The sequence below is a fragment of the Pyrus communis genome, chromosome 10, assembly GCF_041283825.1.
Source record: "Pyrus communis isolate YQ-2024b chromosome 10, ASM4128382v1, whole genome shotgun sequence".
Lineage (NCBI taxonomy): Eukaryota > Viridiplantae > Streptophyta > Magnoliopsida > Rosales > Rosaceae > Pyrus > Pyrus communis.
In genome coordinates, this window is record NC_142574.1 from 33,095,059 (window position 1) to 33,116,916 (window position 21,858).

The 21,858-nt window shown below is 38.9% G+C and overlaps 5 protein-coding genes and 1 non-coding gene across 18 annotated transcripts; 3 read left to right on the forward strand and 3 right to left on the reverse strand.

Moving 5' to 3' along the window:
• The first annotated feature begins 1,804 nt into the window (after window positions 1-1,804).
• LOC137729288 (ras-related protein RABA5a) lies at window positions 1,805-4,995 on the forward strand. Of its 5 annotated transcripts, none has more exons than XM_068468167.2 (6): window positions 1,805-2,029; window positions 2,221-2,267; window positions 2,975-3,034; window positions 3,208-3,337; window positions 3,440-3,898; window positions 4,433-4,995. In XM_068468167.2, exons 5-6 carry the CDS (start codon window positions 3,559-3,561, stop codon window positions 4,768-4,770), a joined length of 678 nt encoding a protein of 225 aa, XP_068324268.1. In that variant the 5' UTR covers window positions 1,805-2,029; window positions 2,221-2,267; window positions 2,975-3,034; window positions 3,208-3,337; window positions 3,440-3,558; the 3' UTR covers window positions 4,771-4,995. The 5 variants fall into 5 exon arrangements, with proteins under 5 accessions (XP_068324268.1, XP_088533880.1, XP_068324269.1 ...); XM_088677754.1 differs by having other exon boundaries at window positions 1,837-2,029; window positions 3,208-3,318; XM_068468168.2 differs by having other exon boundaries at window positions 1,837-2,029; window positions 3,208-3,275.
• A 541-nt stretch (window positions 4,996-5,536) lies between these two features.
• On the forward strand, window positions 5,537-7,622 carry LOC137729289 (putative yippee-like protein Os10g0369500). Its single transcript, XM_068468171.2, has 3 exons — window positions 5,537-6,019; window positions 6,348-6,456; window positions 7,201-7,622. Exons 1-3 carry the CDS (start codon window positions 5,877-5,879, stop codon window positions 7,282-7,284), a joined length of 336 nt encoding a protein of 111 aa, XP_068324272.1. The 5' UTR covers window positions 5,537-5,876; the 3' UTR covers window positions 7,285-7,622.
• Window positions 7,623-9,427: 1,805 nt separating this feature from the next.
• Window positions 9,428-13,278, forward strand: LOC137729377 (thymidine kinase a). 5 transcript variants are annotated; one of them, XR_015952291.1, is made up of 5 exons: window positions 9,428-9,944; window positions 10,183-12,216; window positions 12,311-12,455; window positions 12,564-12,685; window positions 12,798-13,278. XR_015952291.1 is itself a non-coding variant. In XM_088677753.1 (4 exons), exons 1-4 carry the CDS (start codon window positions 9,595-9,597, stop codon window positions 13,048-13,050), a joined length of 840 nt encoding a protein of 279 aa, XP_088533879.1. In that variant the 5' UTR covers window positions 9,465-9,594; the 3' UTR covers window positions 13,051-13,278. The 5 variants fall into 5 exon arrangements, 2 of the variants coding, with proteins under 2 accessions (XP_088533879.1, XP_068324424.2); XR_015952292.1 differs by having other exon boundaries at window positions 10,183-12,078; XR_015952290.1 differs by lacking the exons at window positions 12,564-12,685; window positions 12,798-13,278 and having other exon boundaries at window positions 9,429-9,944; window positions 10,183-11,821; window positions 11,948-12,078; window positions 12,311-12,448.
• A 576-nt stretch (window positions 13,279-13,854) lies between these two features.
• On the reverse strand, window positions 13,855-13,944 carry LOC137730369 (small nucleolar RNA SNORD96 family). Its single transcript, XR_011068130.1, has one exon. It is a non-coding gene; the product is annotated as a small nucleolar RNA SNORD96 family (small nucleolar RNA).
• A 1,175-nt stretch (window positions 13,945-15,119) lies between these two features.
• On the reverse strand, window positions 15,120-18,142 carry LOC137728647 (zinc finger CCCH domain protein). Of its 2 annotated transcripts, none has more exons than XM_068467376.2 (7): window positions 17,677-18,142; window positions 17,087-17,458; window positions 16,823-16,984; window positions 16,607-16,729; window positions 16,347-16,478; window positions 16,124-16,227; window positions 15,120-15,424 (listed from the first exon to the last, which is right to left on the reverse strand). In XM_068467376.2, coding segments are annotated over exons 2-6 (729 nt in total). In that variant the 5' UTR covers window positions 17,397-17,458; window positions 17,677-18,142; the 3' UTR covers window positions 15,120-15,424; window positions 16,124-16,225. The 2 variants fall into 2 exon arrangements, with proteins under 2 accessions (XP_068323477.2, XP_088534021.1); XM_088677895.1 differs by having other exon boundaries at window positions 16,328-16,478.
• A 152-nt stretch (window positions 18,143-18,294) lies between these two features.
• On the reverse strand, window positions 18,295-21,549 carry LOC137729406 (scarecrow-like protein 13). Of its 4 annotated transcripts, none has more exons than XM_088677893.1 (3): window positions 21,346-21,511; window positions 20,270-20,343; window positions 18,295-19,947 (listed from the first exon to the last, which is right to left on the reverse strand). In XM_088677893.1, the coding sequence occupies exon 3, from the start codon at window positions 19,760-19,762 to the stop codon at window positions 18,596-18,598; it is 1,167 nt and encodes a 388-aa protein (XP_088534019.1). In that variant the 5' UTR covers window positions 19,763-19,947; window positions 20,270-20,343; window positions 21,346-21,511; the 3' UTR covers window positions 18,295-18,595. The 4 variants fall into 4 exon arrangements, with proteins under 4 accessions (XP_088534019.1, XP_088534020.1, XP_068324453.1 ...); XM_088677894.1 differs by lacking the exon at window positions 21,346-21,511 and adding an exon at window positions 20,592-20,865; XM_068468352.2 differs by having other exon boundaries at window positions 18,295-20,343; window positions 21,346-21,549.
• Between the last annotated feature and the right edge of the window lie 309 nt (window positions 21,550-21,858).

Genomic DNA, 21,858 nt, shown 5'->3' on the forward strand with positions numbered 1-21,858 from the left:
GTTGTCAACATAATTCCAGCACAAAAATGGTGAGTCAAAATTTAAGGCGATTTAATTCGAAACAAAGAAAGAATGAAAGAATTTTTATTTTTTTTTTCAATACAAACAAGGACTGAGAACACGACATCAGGTGTAAAGGTTATTAAGATAAAAATGCATATGGTTGGATTTTTAAAAGAGATCACAAATTAGACTTCACAAAAACTGTGTCAAAAACGAGTTTTGAATCGTCACGTATACAAAGTATATCAACTATTACTTATATGTCGCAAATAAAGAAAAGGAAGGCACTATCGTATATTTGGACATTAGTATAAAGCATTAAAGTTAGGATAAAGACTTACTCCCAACTGATTATTGATTATAGTAATGTTAATATTTGTGAAATGTTACGTTATAATGTGAACATAAAAAAGGGGTTCATCTAACCAGACATGAACTATCCTATGATGACTTAGTAGAGAATGAATTTCTTACTCATATTTCATGTGGCATGCTCTGGGTTCGATTTTTCGATATTGTTGTGGCTATGAGGAGTTGAAATGACTTGTGAACCTTTTCGAACCTCAAAACAATGAACTTTTGTGACAAAGACACCATATAGTCTTCTTTTAGAATTTTTTTAAAAAACTTTTATAAATAAAAAAATAATAATAATCTAACCATGCATGCAAAACCAAGAACTACCGCAAGAACCATCACAGAAGGGCTCAATATTTGAGGAGCGAATTTCATGCCAATATTTTACATAATATGTTCTAGATTCAATTCCTTGTATTGGTAAATCACATGATAATAACTAGAAACAAGTTGAAATTTCCGTATGAGTCTTCCCAAACCTTAAAAAGATAAACTGTGTTGGCCTACCTTTAGGATAAAAAATAATCTAACCATACATTCAGTACCAAGAACTTCCAACAAGACCCGCACGTAAACGTTGGCCAATCCTCATAGAATATATCATTACGATCGTGCGATACGCGCAAGATTTGCAAAAAGAAGTTGCCAAGAACCAAAAAAAAGAGGGCAGGAGTACCTAGCTAGCTCTCAAGAGTCAAGACCCACCATACCGAATCGATAGTCTGGTTTGGTTGACATTCCATATATTTGTCAAGTTTACATGGCAAATCCATTTTAACAAGAAGCTACGTTTGCTACATTTGATGCGGTATAGTTTGTACCACTTATGCATTTCAATAAATTACAACTACAACACTCGTAAAATTGAGTGCTACGTAGCATTGGATTCATAACCGCAAATATGACCAAAGAAAATTTCTTTCCTAGAGGTGGAGAGTCAGGCTAGCCCAACTTTAGGACACAGTCTGTTTAAATTCGATCTGATGTTAACATGATTTAATACAAATTTTATATCAAATTAATATATGCATCTTTAATGTAGCGACAAGCCCCAACGAATTTTGATGTGCTTGAGGTGGAGATATTTTTCTATTTATCAGAAACACGAGTCAGTAAACCATCACGAGCTAGTCCAATAGTTGGAGATGAATTACAGACTTGTATTTCACACAACATGTCTTAGGTTCGATTCCTGACGCTTTGTGAATCACATGATGGTGGTCAAGAGAAGCTGAAATGCCTCTGTAAATCTTCTCGATCACGAAAGAGTAGATTGTCGTGACAAAACCTCTTACCCAACATCCCCTCATTGTAGACGCTCTGTAGTTCAGTCTGCAGATTGGGCCTCAATCCAAAATAAGCGTCATCCAAAAGACCTTTTTATCTTGGCCCAGCATTGAACTATTTAACTGTTTTACCGTTTCTGTTTTCAACTTTTCACGTTGGACTCCAACGCTTAGACGAAAAGCCCTCATGTTTTTATTCATATTGCGAAATTACCTTAGATATCGTCGTCCTCGTCCCCCCTCTTATTTGTCCGATGTGTGCTTCTGATGCTCACTCTGTGCCCTTTCGTCCTCTCACCTCTCTCCGCTGGCCGTCCCCCTTCCTATCACCGCCGTTCACCGCCGATATCCACCACTTATTGCCTTCCATTACACCATCCATGGTCACTCCCCCTCTCTCTCGCTTTCTCAACCTTGTACATTTTGGATTTGTATTCCTTACGCGTTACGGCTCGTTTGGATCTCCAACTTTCGATTTCGTGCATTTTTTGAAATTTTCGATTCATTGATTTATCATTTGGATTGTTTTGCGTATTGGGTTGATAGTGAAAAGTATTTTTATGGATTGTTGCAGTTCTGGATACGTCCAAGCTATTGATCCATTGCTGACCCCGCAATCTGGTAATGTCTGGATTTTAAATTCAAAATTTCTCTGTTTCGTGCATATTATTACCAATAAATGTAATAATGTACTGTACAAGTTATTATTTTTCAATTGAATTTTGGACCTGCTCGGTGTATATGACAAGTGATTGTTACTGGGTTTCCACAGTATGATATTCATTGGGTAAAATTTTAATAGAGATTCAATCAGTCAAAGCTATGATTTTTTTTTACCTCCTTTGACTTTTCACCTGTATTCGAATATTGGGTCTGAGTTATACAGTGATCATGCTGTATTTTAAATTGTGAAACTTTATTCTTACCCCAAAAGGAAAAAATCATGTAAAATTGCCCCTCTGAACTTAGGATTGTTTTCGAGTGAATAGGGATCAGATCATTCGATATAGCTTGCTCAGAAAGTAGTTGATCGATGTGGTTTTAATTGGAGTCCCCATTTTTTATAATTGACTTTGAAGATTAACATAATGGTACTAAGTAATTTACTTCATGAGTTGGGTCTTTTAGTGTTTAATGGCAATTATAAAGTTGATATTCTCAATTGTGCAGTTATGTGGACCTTTATGTTTGATCACACGATAATGTTTTGCATTGGGGGCTTCTTGAAATGTCAAATTTCATGTTGTTTCATTATCATTGCCTTGCCTCATGGTGCGTTCTTTTATAAGAATAACTGAATAAGGTAAACCATTGACATTGATTTCTAGGCTTCAGAGGGAAAGCTGGAGTGGGAGGAGGCCAAAATTAATGTCAAAGAAGACATTGAGGTATTACTTTTAGCCTGTGTGAGGGTAAAATTCTTTGGAGAATGCGTACATATGTAGGTTGCAGTCTCAAAGACATTTCTAATAATCGTTACAGTGGAATAACTTGCCTCTAACAATTCAAATCCAGTTCATCGTTGAAGTCTGTAATTCCTGATGCTTTCTTGATGCTGCAGGATTTGGCACTTTTTTTGTACGGCTAGATTGTAATTTGAAAAGGAGAAAGCTTTCCAGATAGATTTACGTATGTAGAAAGCATCTAAGAGGAGGCATAGAGGCCACTATCTGTAATCCTACCTTAGCTTTGTTAGGAAGTCTCAGATTCTGTATTGCTGAAAAGCCTTTTTCCATTATATACCTTCCCTGCCTTACACATTTCACCTGCCAACTGTTTTTCTTTTTGTACAGAGAATCGTTTGAACAGGGAAAAGTAGATATTTTGTAGGTTATTAGTCCCTTAAAGATCGACCCCGGCTACTCATTATTAAAATGGTTCATTAGCGTAACAAATCTGTGGAGTTTGGGCAATGGCTTTTCATTCGGAAGAGGAAAAGACAGAGGATTATCTATTCAAGATTGTTTTAATTGGTGATTCAGCCGTTGGAAAATCCAATTTGCTTGCAAGATTTGCTAGAGATGAGTTCTACCCTAATTCGAAGTCAACTATAGGAGTAGAGTTCCAAACCCAAAAGATAGATATCAATGGTAAGGAGGTTAAAGCACAGATATGGGACACAGCTGGTCAAGAGCGGTTCAGGGCTGTCACATCTGCATATTACAGAGGTGCTGTTGGTGCTCTTCTGGTATATGATATCAGTAGACGCCAGACATTTGATAGTATTGGCAGATGGCTTAACGAACTCCACAGTAAGTCCTTCGATGGTATCTGTAGAATTTTTACTTATAATTTTTCTTTTCAAATTTGTTTTTCTTCTGGGGCTGTTTTCTTGGTCGAGTGGAGACTTTTTGTCAACATTATGCAATATTTGGCTTGCCTTCTAAATAATCTCAATTAAGAATCGCACATGCTAATGTATGGTATGCATGAATTGTTAGCCTTTAGAATGTTTAAATTTTTAGAGGAAATGATGGTGATGCTTTATGCTGTAGGGATTTGGTTAGAGAAGTAATGACTTTCTTTACAAAAATAGGATGATGAATGTTTCATCCTCACCGTTTATGGGCATCTGCTGAGAATATCCTTTTTATGCGTTCAAACTATATTTTACACTGTTACATTCTTTGTCAAATGCTCAATTTGAAATGATGTAGTGGCTTTTAATATTGATTCAATAGTCAATCTGTTCTTCCTGTACCCCTGTGGATTCAGAAGATTTCTTGCATTTGTACTTAATTAATGTGATGAACCGAGGATTGATCAGGATCCATACTGTTGAACAGCTCACTCTGACATGAATGTAGTTACGATACTTGTTGGCAACAAGTCCGATCTCAAGGATGCCAGGGAGGTACCCACTTCTGAGGGCAAAGCCTTGGCAGAAGCACAGGGTTTGTTTTTCATGGAAACATCTGCTCTAGATTCGTCCAATGTCTCTGCCGCTTTTCAGATGGTTGTGAAAGAGATCTATAACATACTAAGCCGCAAAGTTATGATATCTCAGGAGCTCAAGAAACAGGACCCCAGTTGGGTAGGGAATGGGAAGACGGTGGTTTTACAAGACGGGAGCCAAGAAGCAGCTGCAGCAGAGCCTAAAAAAGGTGGGTGCTGTTCATCGTAGGGATACACAACACATGAGGTGTGGATGGATCTTTTTGGCAGGTTCCGACAAGCCTCTTCTCTCTCTCTCTCTCTTTTTTTATTTTGTTCCCACTAACGTTCCTTGCGTTCACTCAATCGGTTGAAGATAAGAAATTGAGGTAGAAGATGTAAATCACCTGAAAGTTGGATTAGAAAAGCTTATACATTGTTCAAAATTCAGTATTCGATGCACTGTACTTAACCAGTTTCTTTGTTTTTTTTCATTTATTGGTTCCTTATTTTCAAGATAAGATGTTGTTTCTCTCCATCTGGCTTGCCTAGGTTTGTTTTCTAGGTTTGTTTTCTTGACCTTATAGGCTATTTTGGAGCCTAGAATTGAATTGGGTTGGATAATTCACCGTCCACAAGCTATGGAGTTCCCCTCAAAATGAAAAATCATTAACTTCCTTCAACATACCCCGACTGTTATGAGTTATCCAATTCGATCCAAGACACCTTTTGACCCCTAAATTTTAATGTCTGTTTTTTCTTGTGACTCAATATTATAATAAGAGCAACCATTGATATACTTCTTTTTCATCTTTTGGAAATATTGCAGTCAAATAAGGCCGTTGGCATAGTATGCTTGGGCGTATTTTACACATGAAAATTTTGACCGTCATATCACGATCATTAAATTCGCAACAAACGATCTGATGGTCGAAATTTCGCACAGCAAATTTGGTGGTGTTATGTCAAATCTATTACACAGTTAATTAGGAAGACTACCGCCATGGTCCGTCCAAATTTGAGGCAAAAATCGTGTTGTCCTAACTACCAGTCGATGATCTCAATCGACATGATGTTTTTGGGTGGACTCAAAAAAAAAATCGGATTGAAGGAAACCATCCCATCCCATGACACAGCCACTCATGAAAAATGTCCGATGATATAAATGCCCCTATATTAAGACGTTCCCGGTCCATCTAATTTTTCACTTCCGAACCCCCACAAACACCAATTTACTCATTTTCTCCGACGGAAACGGATCAAATATATTTTGTTTGTGCGTTTCGATTGTGCAATCAATTTGGAAATTAGGGTTCACTTCGTAATATCAGAAGAGAAAAATTCATTCAAATAAGCATGGGGCGGCTGTTCATAGAGACGCTGAGTGGGCCCAGGATCTTCAGGTGTAGGTGTTGCAAGGTGGACTTTGCATCCCATGACGACATCGTTTCCAAGGATTTTCAGGGCCACCATGGCAGAGCCTATCTCTTCAGAAATGTGTAAGCCCCCAAATTCAAACCCTCATTTCCTGTAATATCACTCTAGGGTTTTTAATTTCGTTTCAAATTCTTGTTTCTTGAATTAAAGCATCCACAATTGACGATTATCACGGTATCAATTTTTGTGGAACCAATTGTGTAAATGTTATTTCATAATTTGAGTAATTTGGTAGTTAAAATCGTGTGCGTGAAAATGTCGAATTGATGTGCTCTTTCTTACCAAAGTGGTTAAGTTTGTGGTGTGACATGATTTGGGCTTAATGCTTTTGATATGAACAAAGGAAAATTTCTTAGTTTTCTTGTGGTCGTTGATCATTTGTTTTTTCAGGGTAAATATAGCTCTTGGGCCTATTGAAGAGCGGCAACTCACGAGCGGATTGCATACGGTGAATGACATACATTGTAGCTCTTGTCTGCAAATTCTGGGTTGGAAATATGTAAGTTTAATAAACTTCTCGCGCTTTTTAAGTTTCATTACATGATAATGCATGAATAGTAGAACTTAATGGAAGGATAGAATCACAAGCATGATACGAACCCATGTCTACTTATATTCATGGTAATTGAAAATGGTAGTACTATCCACACACCCCTTTTCCCCTCTCACACGCCTTTGTTATTTCTTGGCCGTTGATCTTCAATTCATTCGATCCATCAGCCGAAAATTGAGAGGGGTGTGTGAGAGGTAAAAATGGGTGTGTGGATAGCACACCCATTTGAGAAATGCTATTCTTTTCAACACTCTCACAACAAGTCAAGTGAGTATGGCTGATGTCTCAGAGTTGGAAAATATGTTGGGGGTTAATATCGTTTTCCAATGTAATATACTCCTACTAAATTAGCATCTTTGGCTTAGTGATGCTGCGGTTGGGACTTATTCATGCGTCCTCCCTCTCCATGAATTTTAAACTGATCGGTTGCTGTTAGATTTGTAGGATCCGTGATTTACTTAATGAAACTGCCCCCATTTATTCAAAACTTTAGATTTCAGTTTAGTTCCTGGTGAGGCCCTCACCGTGGGGGTGTTCAGGTCTTTGAAGTATTGTCTAAATAATCAAGTTGTACTTTCTGATCATGTGGCCCAATCTTTATGTTCAGCAATCTCTTATGAAGTTAATGCTCTGGTTTAAACTAACTGCTTTTCATTTTCCACCCCCATGTATTGATGATCATACTCGCAGGAGAAGGCTTATGAACCTAGTGAAAAGTATAAAGAAGGAATGTTCATCCTAGAGAAGGAACGAATGTTGAAGGAGGGCTGGTGATACTTGAACAGGGAACGTTTGCGATAAAAATACATCTCTTTGCAATACTAGACACTTTGAAGTTTTGTAAGTAGGGATTGGTGATGCAGATTGCCTCTGGTGCAAATTTAGGATTACACCTTTTTGATTCGGAGCACCGAACAACAATTCTAGCGTTCTATTGGTGGGATCCCTTGCCTTATTCCAATAATCTCTTGGAATTATGTCATGGTTTGGAGCATACTGCGGGTTTCATATGCTAATGATATTCAAGGATTTCATGTTAGTTTCTTATGTGAAGGCATGATGTACTTACCGTATCAAGTCCATGAATTATGCTCTTCAAGGTGTTTTCAGTGCAGTCCAGGTCTTCTGCAACTATCGACCTAGAACCTCGGACAAATTTTACTAAATACTAGACTCGTTTATACCGGGTCTAGGAAATTGGAAAGGGATCTCTCCGGATCCCTTCCTCCTAATCCACAAAGTCCGAGGATCCGAAGCATTGAAATTTGATCTAACGGTTAAAGTTTTTATAACTTTTAAAGTGGGTCTCTATTTGTAGCCGTTTGATCAAATTTCAATAGCCTAGATCTCCGAACTTGATAGATTAGGAGGAAGGGATCCGGAGAGGATCCCTTTCCTAGGAAACTAGCCAATAAAAAACTTACGTTTTTCAACTACATGATTGTTATGTACTCATGAAAACATGAAGGGGGCTATCCGTTTCCTGACCAACTGTTAGATCTCCAAAATGATTGAAGTTCCGTAGAACTCCCTTATCCCAAAAAAAGGGATAGGGGAGTAAAAGAGGTCAAAGAGGAAGTGCAAGGAAGAGCTCATGCTATGCATCACCTAAAAGAAAATGTGCCTTCAGCTATTGGATTTACTAATCTTTTATTTTCATTCTATGTTTCTGTTAAAACGAGTCAAAACTCATCTCTGAATATCTAATCCAAATGTTTCTAGGAAGGAGATAACTTCTAATGAACCGAATCAACCTAAATCTCTAATCCAAAATTTGGTTTGGGTATCTAGAGTTTGTGTTTGTATGGAGAAAGCTTTGACAGCACATTTAGCTCTACAATTAACAAAATTAGTCATCAACCAAAGAGGTAAAGAGAATCAGGCTAAGTTTGTACCCTAAGACCATCTCCAATAGTTGGGCTAAAAGTCAAATTTTTTAGCCCGAAAAATTTAGCTTTTAGCCTAAAAACAGCTTTTCTACTCCAACCGTTCTACTCTAAAATTTTAGCCGGGGATTATTAAAGAATGAACTTAGGCTATTTTTTTGTTAAATTAAATTTAAAAAAAAAATAAATAAATATGTAGACTATCGTAAATTAATTTTATGAACATTTTAATCTAAAAAAATTTAAATTCCGATAAATATTGGGTAGAGTCCACCCCGATTTCCGGGCTAAATTTCGGGTGGAATTTGGCATTGGTTTAGCATTTAGCATTTAGCTCAAAATTTCCCCTTAGGTTGGAGTGGGTTTGGGGGGAAATTTTGGGGGATAATTTGGCTTTTAGCCCACCATTGGAGTTGGTCTAAGAAAGGTAGCATGTAGCCCCGAATAATAATAAAGTATGAAGGGAAATAAAATATAGCGCTTGATTGAGATGAAAAAATTTTAGCACTAAAATAGTCCTTAAAATATTAATGCTACGTTTGGAGGACTAAACGTAGTCATAGTAGTCCAACATTTAAAAGTAGTAATAGTAGAGAGATCGACTATTTAGACCAAATTTTATAAATTATATTAGGTGGTTATTAATGATTGGAATGGTACTTCAGTCTTGAAGGACTACACGTAATCCTAGTAGTCCAACACTTACAAGTACTAATGATAGGGAGACCGACTATTCAAACCAAATTCTGTAAACTATATGAGATGGTTCTTAATAGCACCGGATTATATATAAGAATGAGATTATCTCATTTTCAAATTCCCTTATTTCTTCTCACTTTTCTCTTTTTCTTTCTCATTATAAAAAAATTTAACACCTGATGTTGGCATGATTTAATCGTAATTGTTTAAATAAAAGAGAATTGGAGGAGAGGAAATTTTAGGGCGGAGAAAATGCTACCCCATACATATACGATTATACGTGAACGGAAACTTCGGTCGTTAAATAGTGCGCCAAAACGATGATATGACAAATTTGCTAAGGGTCCACGCATTTTATTGGTTCCCTGCCCTCCAAATAAGTCTTCCGGCAGTCCCAGTGCCGCAGTTTCCTTTTTTTCTCGAAGAAAATTGAAATAAGCAAAACCCTTAAACCCTCTCTCTCTCTCCCCCAAAAGACAGAGACCAAAGAGCAAAGTAGATGTTAGGTATTTCAGGATCAAGAATGAAGGCCCTCCTCATCTCCTCCGTCCCTCACATCTCAAAGACCATACCTTTATCTTTAGCCTCCTCCTCCTCCTCCTCCTCCTCCTCCAAGTCCTTCTCCTTCAGCCCTCCTACTCTTCTCCAGAACCCCAATATTCTCCTCCCAAAACCCAATATTTTTCTTCCCAAAAGCTCCATTTCTTCAGCTCAGAACATCCGATGTGTGCAAATGGAGGCAGAATCTCACCAGCGCTCCGGTGAGATTCACGTCATCGTCGGCCCCATGTTCGCCGGAAAGACCACCACGCTTCTTCGTAAAGTTCAGTCCGAGAGAGGCGATGGCAGGTTTGACTCCCCCACTTATTCTGTTGCATCTTCTAGTTTCGAAGTTTGAAATTTTATGTTTAATATAAATAAAGATACGAAATTTCATTTGTGCTGCTGAAGAGACTATTTGAGTGGGTGTTAAGATTTTGAATGTCTGGGTGGTCATGTAACGGGGTGAACATTCAGTTTCTGTGTCTTGTACTGTTGTCTCGGGTCTATTCATTGGAGTACATATATCACCAATAAGATATTCCAGCTTTCAGGTCAAGCCTCACATCCAACTGGATAAAACACTGAGGGGACTCTGCTATTCAGGAAGATTGGCAGAAGCCGTTGCGCTATTGTGCCGCACAGGGTTAGAGTTCAACCCCGCCACCTATGCTCTTCTATTGCAAGAATGCATATTTAGGAAAGAGTATAAGAAGGGGAAAAGAATCCATGCACATATGATTGTTGTGGGATTTGTTCTCAATGAATATTTGAAGACCAAGTTGTTGATTTTGTATGCAAAATCAGGGGATTTAAGGACTGCCCATATTCTGCTTGATATGTTGCTTGAGAAAAGCTTGGTTTCATGGAACGCAATAATTGCAGGGTATGTGCAAAAGGGGCTTGAAGATGTGGGGTTGAGTCTTTATAACAAGATGAGACAGAGGGGTTTGATCCCAGACCAGTATACCTTTGCATCGGTCTTCAGAGCGTGTGCATCTTTAGCAACACTGGAGCATGGGAAGCAAGCTCATGGTGTCATGACAAAGTGCCAAATTGGACAAAATGTTGTAGTCAGTAGTGCCCTCATGGATATGTACTTTAAATGTAGTGATATATCTGACGGGCATAGGGTATTTGATACATCTCAAAACAGGAATGCCATTACCTGGACTGCTTTGATATCTGGGTATGGTCAGCATGGAAGAGTTGTAGAGGTCTTGCATCTTTTTCATCAGATGAAGAGTGAAGGTTTCAGGCCAAACTATGTTACTTTTATCTCAGTTCTTTCTGCTTGCGGTCATGGAGCTTTAGTTGACGAGGCTTGGGAATACTTTTCTTCCATGACAAGAGATTATGGAATTCGGCCAAGAGCACAACATTATGCAGCCTTGGTAGACGTTTTAGGACGTGTTGGGCGGTTAGAAGAAGCCTATGAGTTTGTTTCAAACTCACCTTATAAGGAGCACTCAGTGATATGGGGTGCTTTTCTTTGGGCTTGTAGAATTCATGGAGATAGGGACTTGTTAAAGCTTGCAGCAAAGAAGTACTTCACATTGGAACCAGAGAATGCTGGGAAGTATGTGGTCTTGTCAAATGCTTATGCCACTTTTGGGTTGTGGGATAATGTTGTTAAGGTTAGGGATATGATGAAGGAATCAGGGATAGTAAAGGAGCCCGCTTATAGCAAAATAGAGGTTCAAAAGGAGGTCCATTTCTTTCTTATGGGTGATACATATCACAAACAATCCAAACAGATTTATGAAATGGCTAAATTGGTTGATTTTTCTCTAAAGGGTTCAGCCTTATGCTTCTCAGTAAGGGGAAGCTAATTCATGTTAAGGAAAAGTGCTCGTTTCCTAGGAATCTCTCGTTTTCTTGTCGTATGAAGAACTTGATATAAAAGCTTCATGAATCAATGATTGAGATGTATTCTCAGTCTTGTCTGAAGATCAATTGAATATGCAGTGATGTACTCGCACAAAGTTATTTGAACAGTGTCAAAAGTTATAGAAATTGCACTTCATAGGAAGTTGAAAAGCATGTAAGAGAGACAACATTGTTTATATTCAGATTTCAGTACATGAACCCCATGCATGACACTGATACATGAAACTTGCGAGTGTCTTCTGGCTCTTGTCCTTTAGGTTCTCAGTGAGAAGAAGGAAACTGCACAGGCGTAGATGGTATGACACATAATGCATCTGCCAAGTTTGTAGCAAATAGTTTCATAAATCTTGCAGCTTAATGACTAGAAGCTGAGAGTTGATGTTATATACGGTGGTGATGAGTTGATCTTTGCAATCTTTGAGCTGTGTGAAATTTTGGTGGAATTTCATGATTGCTGGTATGCACAGCACATCCAAGGGGAGAATCTATGGACCGAGTATTGTCATGGTCAACTTCCCAATAAGTCTTTAATCACAAGATGTAAGCAAAAGAGGTAGAGATATTCACCCTATTGATGTTTTGCAGTGCTGGACTGAATGATATTGTACATTATCTATCTACTTGCAAGTTCCAAGTGTCTGCTCGGATTTTCTTGAGATGTAATGGTTTCTGATTTTCTTGTAACCAGAGGGTGATCATTCCAAACCTTTGCTTGAAAAATATTACATTTCATTGATTAATTTCTGTGTATCAGTCATTAATTCCTTTGTTTAACCTTTTGCCAGAAATGTTGCTATAATCAAATCGATCAAGGATACAAGATATGGATTGGATTCAATTGTGACGCATGATGGGGTCAAGTTCCCGTGCTGGCCTTTAAAAGATCTGTTGTCGTTCAAACAAAAGTTTAGCCCTGAGGCATATGATCAGGTATCTTAGCGCCGGCATTTGATTGATAAGCAATTCATGTCATCTAGGTAACATCTTTTTGCCATGTTTCATTCATATTATCTACTCATAAAGAATACGCGGTGACAGCTAGATGTGATTGGTATCGATGAAGCTCAGTTCTTTGAAGACCTCTATGATTTCTGCTCTGAAGCTGCTGACCGTGATGGTAAAAAAGTAATCGTCGCCGGACTAGATGGTGACTATTTAAGGTAATTATTCGAATTGTCCACCAATTGAGGCTCTGTTGCGACTTTGCAATGACCAGTTTTCGTTTGTCAATCGGAGAATGTTGTTCCCTTATAACTCTAAATTTGATGGCAGGAGGAAATTTGGTTCTGTGCTAGATATAATTCCCCTTGCTGATTCTGTAACCAAGTTAACTGCTCGATGCGAACTTTGTGGGAAACGTGCTTTCTGTACACTAAGAAAGACGGAGGAGCTGCAAACTGAACTGATTGGCGGGGCTGAAGTCTACATGCCTGTCTGCCGGCAACACTACGTTGGTGGACAGGTAGCCATAGAAGCTGCGAGAGTTGTGCTGGAGTCTCAAGTTCAGTGCGGGTCATATGCATAGTAACCTTTTCCAGTTACTAGGAAGTAGATGATGTGTTTTAGGACCTCCTTACATGTCTTATTGGAAAGTTTACACTCTGATGACACACTGATCTCAAATGTTGGTAGGATAATATGGTGTCGATTGAGAATGTATATATGTTCCTTGTGTGGCTGCTGAACTTCATCTCCTGCAGATGAAGCTGCTGATGAAATTTAAGCTCGGACAATTTGATTCTTTCTTTTCTCATTTTTCACGTTTTTATGGGTTTCCCTTTTTTTGTTTGATCCTTCAAGCTTGAGGAAATTTAAGCGAATCTCTGGACAATGTCCATGGGCACTTTGCTTCTCAGGTTTATCGAATATCTGGTTCTCTGATGTTTTTCTTAAAAATCCAAGGTACCCTTTTAGCGTAATGTCTTAAACGCCAAATATTTCCACATCTAACAATAAAAGTTGCAATCTTTGTTAAAACCTTCTCTGATGTTTTTCTTAAAAATCCAAGGTACCCTTTTAGCGTAATGTCTTAAACGCCAAATATTTCCACATCTAACAATAAAAGTTGCAATCTTTGTTAAAACCCAACTACTCTGCAATTTTGTCAGTGTTGAATGATGAAGGGTCAGAGCCAGAGACTGGGTGGGAGAAGATTCTAAAGCCTTTCGACCTCAATGAACTTGGGAAGTCACTTGTTCAAATCACTCCAATCACTCAATGAAATTAGGAAGTCACTGGTTCAAATCACTCCTTCGCAGGCAGGCAAAAAAATGAACAAAAACTGCGGATAGAAAAATGTAGAAATATGAAACTTTGAGAAAGAAGAAAATTGCCTCAGAATTGCAGATAGTCAGCAAGGCATAAAAGCCATTCAGTCCCGAAAGATGGTGTGTTTTATAACTGATTTCATCACCGGCAATTTTATTTTAAAAACAAATCAAAATAAAAAATCACATACAAATTGGAAAAATGTAGGTCTCATGGCCAGTCCCAAATGGTAAAGGCGGTGACACCGCTCCACAAGGCGACAGGATATGACACCACCGTCGACGGAGGAGCTCCCAGCCGAAGCCGGGAGGACCGTCAACGTCGACGAACAATCGATATGCGACGTTAACTTTTGGAATGTACAGGCATCATCGGCTGCCTGCTCCGTTCAGTTAGGGACGGATCAATGTCCCCCGTCGCATCAAAATTCACAACATCAGCATCCAGATTTTGTAGAAAAATGTAAAAAAAAAAAGGGGACTAAACGAAATCAAGCAAGCTTTTGCTGATAAACCCTATGACCTGCAAGCAAGAGAGGCGGAGACTAAAACCCTAGAAGAGCAGAAAATTAGAGAGACTGATGATTTCTGTACATGGGGGGAAGAGTATTTATAGCGTCAGCACATAACATCACCACCGTCCGATGTGATCGCGCGGCTAAGAACGAGTGATACTTAATATGGCCGCCGACAAACGAAATTAGGGTTTTATCCTTTGTTTGGGCCAGGTTTTTAGCACGTAGGCCCGGAGATTGAACATATTTGAGACTTGCCCCAAACGATACGAAGCCCAGTGCGTAATTGCATATGTTAATCAAGCCCAAGAGGAACGAACTCAACCAAAATTCGAAAGGACGTGATTTTGCGCTTCTTTTTCCTTCAGTACACACTTTTCAACAGAATAACAAACAAAATGTATGCAAATTTTTCAACAACAGCATCGTCAACCGGCTATTAGATCAACCATGCACAGTAACTAGTCTATGGGGATCCCCTTGGCTTTCAACGCTTTTTGGGTCAAATTGAGCTCTGTTTTTAAAGAAAAATTTTCCCGCACATGGAATAATATTATGCAGTATCTGAAGCCAATCATGTAGTGCAATATGGGAAAATTAATCCGATTGTAGTATATGATTGACTTCAAATACCGGAATATGCAGTACAAGATGAGAAATCCTTGTTCATACTTTGATCCAACGAGAAAACGTGACTAGGTGGCAATATATATAACGGCAGAGAACAAATGGTGGTGTGCAACCTTAAAAAGCAAGGCTGAGAAAACAAATAGGGTTTGTAACCTGAAAAAACACATACTGAACAGTAAAACTTGATCAAAATATCAACAAGAAACTAGAATAAAAACCCCCAAAAGAACTTCTTATGAGTGAATCTGTATAAATTAATTCATTGACAATGCGGTCTACAAGTATCGTCCTATTTCAAAACCCTCATGAAATATGTTCTCTTCCTCCAATGATCAAAATCTGCCAGCAGCAGCGCAGCAAAACATAACTCTAGCTCGTGGATTTTCCGACTACGAGTAATTGTTTGAAGAGATCGGCGAGCCTTGCCAGCAAGTTTTCTGAATCCAACAAGCTTTCCTCATCCTGTTAGCTTTCTCTGTCGTACAAACTTGAAATATAAACGAAAAGTTAAAACAAACGATCAGCCCTGCATATTTTTCCTAACACTACTTTTTCTTGTTTTCCTTAAAAGCATGTTAGAGGAAACAAAAGACATAAAAACTATAGGCTGGGAAGCCTGAAAAATAATGTAGCTTCAAAACTCTCTGAAGTTCGTTGCCATGGGCATGGATCTCCTAAACAACTCTAAATAGTTATACCATGCCGTGGGTGGCAAAGGCATTAGAATGGGATGATAAGGGTGAAAACTTGAATCGAGTTGCATGGGAAACGACAATCAACCATAACTATAAGCCATCAATCAACTAAAATCAAGGCTTAATTTCTATCGACTCCACTATTTACTGTGTGCTGATCATCAATGGCTTCCGGCATCTTCAAGTCCACTGCCTAGTTATCTCATGCTGACTCAGACAAATGTGTGTATTCGACTAAAGAAGGGGTAATCAATCTTAATGTCACACTTAACTGAATTTTAAGTAATGAGAGGAGATAATAACAACTTGACGATGAAGTAACATATCCTGTATATGTAGACCAATGATAACAGACACAGAATACATATTCCCGTGTTCTTGTTGTGGAGAATTAAAGTCCATTTTATCTTCTAAAGTTAAAAAGTTAATCTTTTATAGAGTACCAATAGACATGAATGCAAGAAAAAACAGATGAATAGTTTCCAACTTACTAATCTTCACTAAAAAAATCTGTAGAGAAGAGCTGCGTAAAGTCCATTTATTCTGTGTGATTAAAGTTCACGTCCTGACATTAGTACGCAAGGGGGCGTTTATCCTGAAATGGGACAACAAAATCTCATTGACCACACCAATGAGGAATTCTCTGGTACAAAATCATCAACAACAACAAGAAAAAAGCGTACAAAAATACCAACCATTGCTTTATTTACGCACATTGAAAATGCAGCTGAGAATTACCGTCCATGTTAGGTCCCTCTACTTCTCCTCTAACATCAATACTTTGTCCAAATTTAGGCTTATCATCACCAATTGCTCTAATCTCTTCGGCAGACGGAATCTGTTCAACTGGACCAGAGGTGCAAGACTCAGTAACAATTACATGGACAAGGTAAACATTTAGTGTGTTCCTAACATGCATTAGGCTACTGAAAAATGAATGACTAACAGACTTTCATCTACTTTTTGTTTAGTACCTTTTGGGCCATTAACAGAAGCCTCATTCATAGAAGAATTTATTGATCGTGCAAGACGTTTAACACGATTGAAACGCAGTCCATTTGGAAGCCTCCCGGAATCAAAATCGCCAATTCGGAAACCTATTTGAAATTAAAAATTAAAGATCATAAACAATTAAGTTACTGCTTAACTAAAATTCTACATTGCAGTTAACATAACACTATCAAACTTACAAGAAGCATTACTATCACCCTTTGGAATCACGTCCGCTACAATTTGGTGATTACCAATAACCTCGCCGCCTAAATGATTCAACGACCGCGCAAGCCGCCTTATATGACTCAAACGCAACCGTTTTGAGAAATTAGACGATCTAGAAGTTGCAGCCTCCAAACCTGTAACACATTTTAAATGCGACAAATTTTTTAGCATGACTGTTGCACCGCCAGTAACTTTGAATATGCAAAATGGCAACGCAGTTACAAAAACACACTTACATTGGGAGTACTGCAGACGTTCCGTGGTTGGGTTTTCGAGCCGAGTAACTTCCCGGACGTCACTGTTCCCTTCTGATAATGCTGCATCATGTTCATTGCTTATTTGCTGTGATGGGAAATCCCCTGCTTTAGCATTTTCAGCTCTCAGTCGTCTAAGTTGATAGTTCCTACGACGCCGAGCCAGATGTCGTTCTCTCTGTTCAATGGTCATAGACTGCCTCCTCTCCCTGTCCCTTACGCGACGTCGTTCCCGCTCTTGCTCTCTCTGCATTCTGCGCAACTCCGATCTATCCAACGACAACTCCTCCATTGCTGTTCAAAATCCGTTGGTAACGGACTCCCCAATTCTTCAAGCAAATTTTGTTACTTTTTCTGAAATCCATACGACAACCAAATTTTCAGATTAATTTTTTACCCCTTAATTTTGTTTCCATAATTTTTCTTGGATCAATACAGAAAAACGAATAATATTATATAATATATGAATGAAAATTAAATTATAAACCTAAAATTAACATGCGATTAAACAAATTAAGATTTACGTTCAGTGAAATTAATATGCGTGCGAGGAAAGTATTGTGATTGATCACCTGGACTTTCATCGTGATCACAATTCAGTAAGCAGCAACTTCTGCATTTGATTTTATCATGGAATCGAATCGCAGTGCGGGTGTTTTTCTATTCTTTTTATTTTTTTGACAAAATGTTTTTGGTCATTGCGGGGTTAATAACCGTATTTTCCGGCCGGGGAGTTACCAAGAGGTCGCTTTTACCGTGTAATCGGTATGATTAATTCATGTTTTGTTTAATTTAATTTCGTCTTTTAAAAGTAAAATAGATTTATTGGCAAATGTGGTTTTTGTCAAATTAATTAAAGCTGTTTCATCTCTACATCCAAATTTGAATCACATTTCTCGTAGCACGGATCATATAAGTTATGCTGTTACTCATTTTCGCAAAATTTAGTGCTCGAAATCCCTTAAGCCTAATACAATCTCACGCATGGTGAGACTCGAGCCAAACACATTAGGTAACATAAATTTAGCCTAACTCCTAATACACACAAGCAGCCTCATCCTTTTGAGGAGTAAAAGCTTTGCTGGGAATTGCCTATCATCTCACTTGAGCTCGCACGGTTCCCGAGTTTACATACTGATGTTTAACTAGAAGCCTACTAGATAAAAATTAAAAAGGCAATCTTCAAATACTTTACACAAATGATGACACTTTTTGTATGGTGAAAAGCCAAAAAAAGATAAAGCAATGCAACAAGCATGAGAAAGGTAAAATTACAGTAAAAGTGATAGCTATTCGCTTTCTTTGCAAGGCCAACATTTTTACAACACCAAAGTTCGAGATTCACGTTTGTGCCTAAAACTAGGAACTCTTGCAAGAAAGCTCAAAAATCTAGATCCTACAAAAACTTACACAATCAGTCCTTGATGCTCTAAGCATCATAAAACAATACGAGTACAGAAGTTTTACAGTGTTTTGCGGTCACCTTCCGGTTCACCTCCATGCGGAAGATGTTACCATAGCTCTTTGCTTCCAACCGAGGTAGAGAGCCCCGTCTGCTTCTTGAATTCTGAAGTTCTCGTGAAATTCCTTCAACAGAATCCTGATAGCTGCCGTCACTTTAGGACTCAGAGGGTATTGAGTAAATCCATCCATCATTAGCCTTGATCTCCACTTCCCGAAAAGTTCATGGCGTTCCACCCTCTCGGCCCCTTCACAAGCAACCATGTTCACAATGTCTCTAGCCACACAGTGCGCCTCTGCGTTGATCCTCTGTTTGTCGTCTCTTGGCCGAGCCACATCAATTGATTCAAACATTGCTGTATAATAATCTACCATTTCACTAAACCTTGAGAAGAATGGGGAAGTGTTGGTGTTGGATTCTTGTTCCACAAGTGTCATAACTTTGGGCGATAAACTCTTAACCAGCCTTAACAAACGATCTCTGTGATTCTCAGTGCTCACACTCTCATCGGGCATGTGGTGCAACACGTATGGAAAATTAACCGCTATGGCTTCCCCCGGTTGAATCCTGAGATTATGAAGTTCAACCTGAGAACCACACCTGGCTGCGGCATTAAACTCAAATGGCACATTGCATGACGCCGCAAGCTTTGAAAGCCTCTCCCCCACGATATGAAGTCCCCCGCCACGAGCATGGGCTGATTGAGTATCATCAACACCTGTGATCCGGATACATGGGGGACCACCGGGCCGGCGAGCTAGATCTTGGATGAGGGGAACCCACTGACTGCCCTGTGCAATCTGAAAATCAATTATGTGGATTATTGGCTCATTCTCCAACGCTTCCCGAATGACTACATTTGCAGACACGTAAGCAAACTTCCAATATGGGCAGATATCATAGAGGACAGACATGTATGACATAAGTTGCGAGCTTGTAGGAACTTCACATTTTAGGGCTTTGTAGATTAAACTCCCCGATCTTTCCAACTTTGCTCTAAGACCTTCCAACATGTAAGCCCCCAATCTTTGCATTGGCTCCCCAGAGACTGACACCATTTGCCCCAAAACTTCCATCCAGCTTGTTGCAGTGTATAAATCGTCTTCGGATATCGCGTGTGCACAGTACAAGAGAACATCTTTTAGGTTTAACTTAGGTATCATTGTGGCTATTTGACTCTGGCTCCACCTTGCCATACCACTCTTGTGACAACAAAAGTGGCTGTCAACAATATCCGAGTCGGGCCCTAGCAATGAAACTTCCACCTCCCTGAGCCTGTACTTGAACTCGTTGTCATCCTCAACTACGGAGCACCCACTTGTTGGTGATCCATAATTGTTGCCGGACGAATGGTGCTGATCAGACAAGCACGAGTGAGAACCTTGCGGTGAAAATGGACTCTTGTTAGACAAGCTACTAACAGCAGAAGGGGAATCACAGGTTACAAAGGCAGTGGCCGGATATGATTCCAGGGTAAAAAACTGCTCTTCGTCATCCTTGCAGGTTTGAAAGGAAACATTGTTTCCTTGGCTACCAGTATCCGGAAACACACTGTTTTCCAAAATCTGGTACCCGTAGGCATCTATCTGCTGCACAGGCGGGTGGTACAGCTTGTGATGGATACTAGCCACACCTCGGTGTTGCTGAGATGTTTTCATCTAACGAAATGAAATGATTGACCCAACCCAGAGAATAATTCTCACCTTATGTTCCTAAAACTTGACTTGATCGCCCCTCTGTTAGATCTTTGGAAGAAAAGTCACCAGAACCCCCAAGTCTGCACATAGGAGATAAGTTTATGTTAACTAAACACCAAGAAAACCAGAAGCTTGATCACAAACAAAATATGTTCTTAAACGAAAGATTATGGGCAAGAGATGCGAGATTGATCACCAATCAGCACCTGACAACAACAAAATTGAATACCATAGAAGCAAAATATAATCCTTAAAACCACTACAACAACAAAACTCGCCCTTTTATTTAGATACTCGGAAGGTCGGAAGGTCGGAACTGAAAACTCACCTACCAAACACGTAACTCCGCCATAGATAAATCAGGATTCTACATCTTTTCTCTACCCGAAAACAAAAAGCACTCAGCAGGTGAAACCTAACCAGCACAGCCCCACTATTCTAATTACCTACTAATTTCTCCTCCAACATCCCCAGACCAACAAACAGTAAAACGCGTAATTTCTGAGCACACGGTCGTCGAACCGCGTTTTTCAATTTAGTTCAAATTCATTTTTGCAATTATCTAATTCAACTTTTCCTTATTATCTTATAATTTGAAGTAACATTAACTAATTAATTACTACAAAAAAGAAAGGTACTTTTTTTTTTTTCTTTTGGAGAACAAGATAATATATTATCCGGGCAGAGAGGAAAGGTACTTTAACAGCAAAAAAGTTATTAAATTCCCAAATCGTTTGATTTCTTCTAATGAATTGATCTCGGAACAACAAAAATGGCACTCAAATAAAATAATTTCACAAATTATTGAACATAAAACAATTCAGGCAGATAATAGCGACAAAAAACATGGTAAATTTTTTTAATTCCCATTTGCAGACGCCAAATTAGAATTCAATCAGTGAAACAAATCCACCTCTAAAAAATTCCAACAGAAACTCATGTTCTCATGAAGTAATCCAACAAAAGTTTAAATCTAGACCTTAAAATCCTCAGAAGAACAAGCACCCAAGTCATAACAAACGTTCTTAATCCGAACCCATGATTCATAAACAAGAAATTTGTCGAAATTAATGAAAGCTTACCTTAATCACAAAGAAGACAAGTCTCAGCTGGATTAGTCAGCTCAGGTCAGCTGGGATTGGTGGGTCGGCAAAACCTTAACGAAAGGCCTTCAGATTCCTCTTGTTCAGGCGGCAGGCAGAGAGGAATCCTTCTGTCATGTCCTAGAACCATGTGCTGCGACTCTGTAGAGTTTTATAGTTGTGTCTGAGAAACAAAGGCCACTGCGTTTAGAGTTAATTACAAGATCACCCCTTTAAGTAGAACTTTTGGACGACCGTGTACGTGCTTTGAGTTGTGGTACGAAATGACGAAATTAACCTTCTTCGCATGAACAACGTCGTCGCGACGTGTGGTCAGGGGTTGGGATGCCCGAGTGCAGGCAAGCGGAGTAGAAAACTAAGAAAGAGAGAATTATTGATGAACGGAGAATGGACTACCGTACTTTGTAGACTTTTAATTACAGTCAAAGCGTATTTAAGACAGGATTAAGGACCTATATACACACACACATATCATGAACTTGGATTACTCTA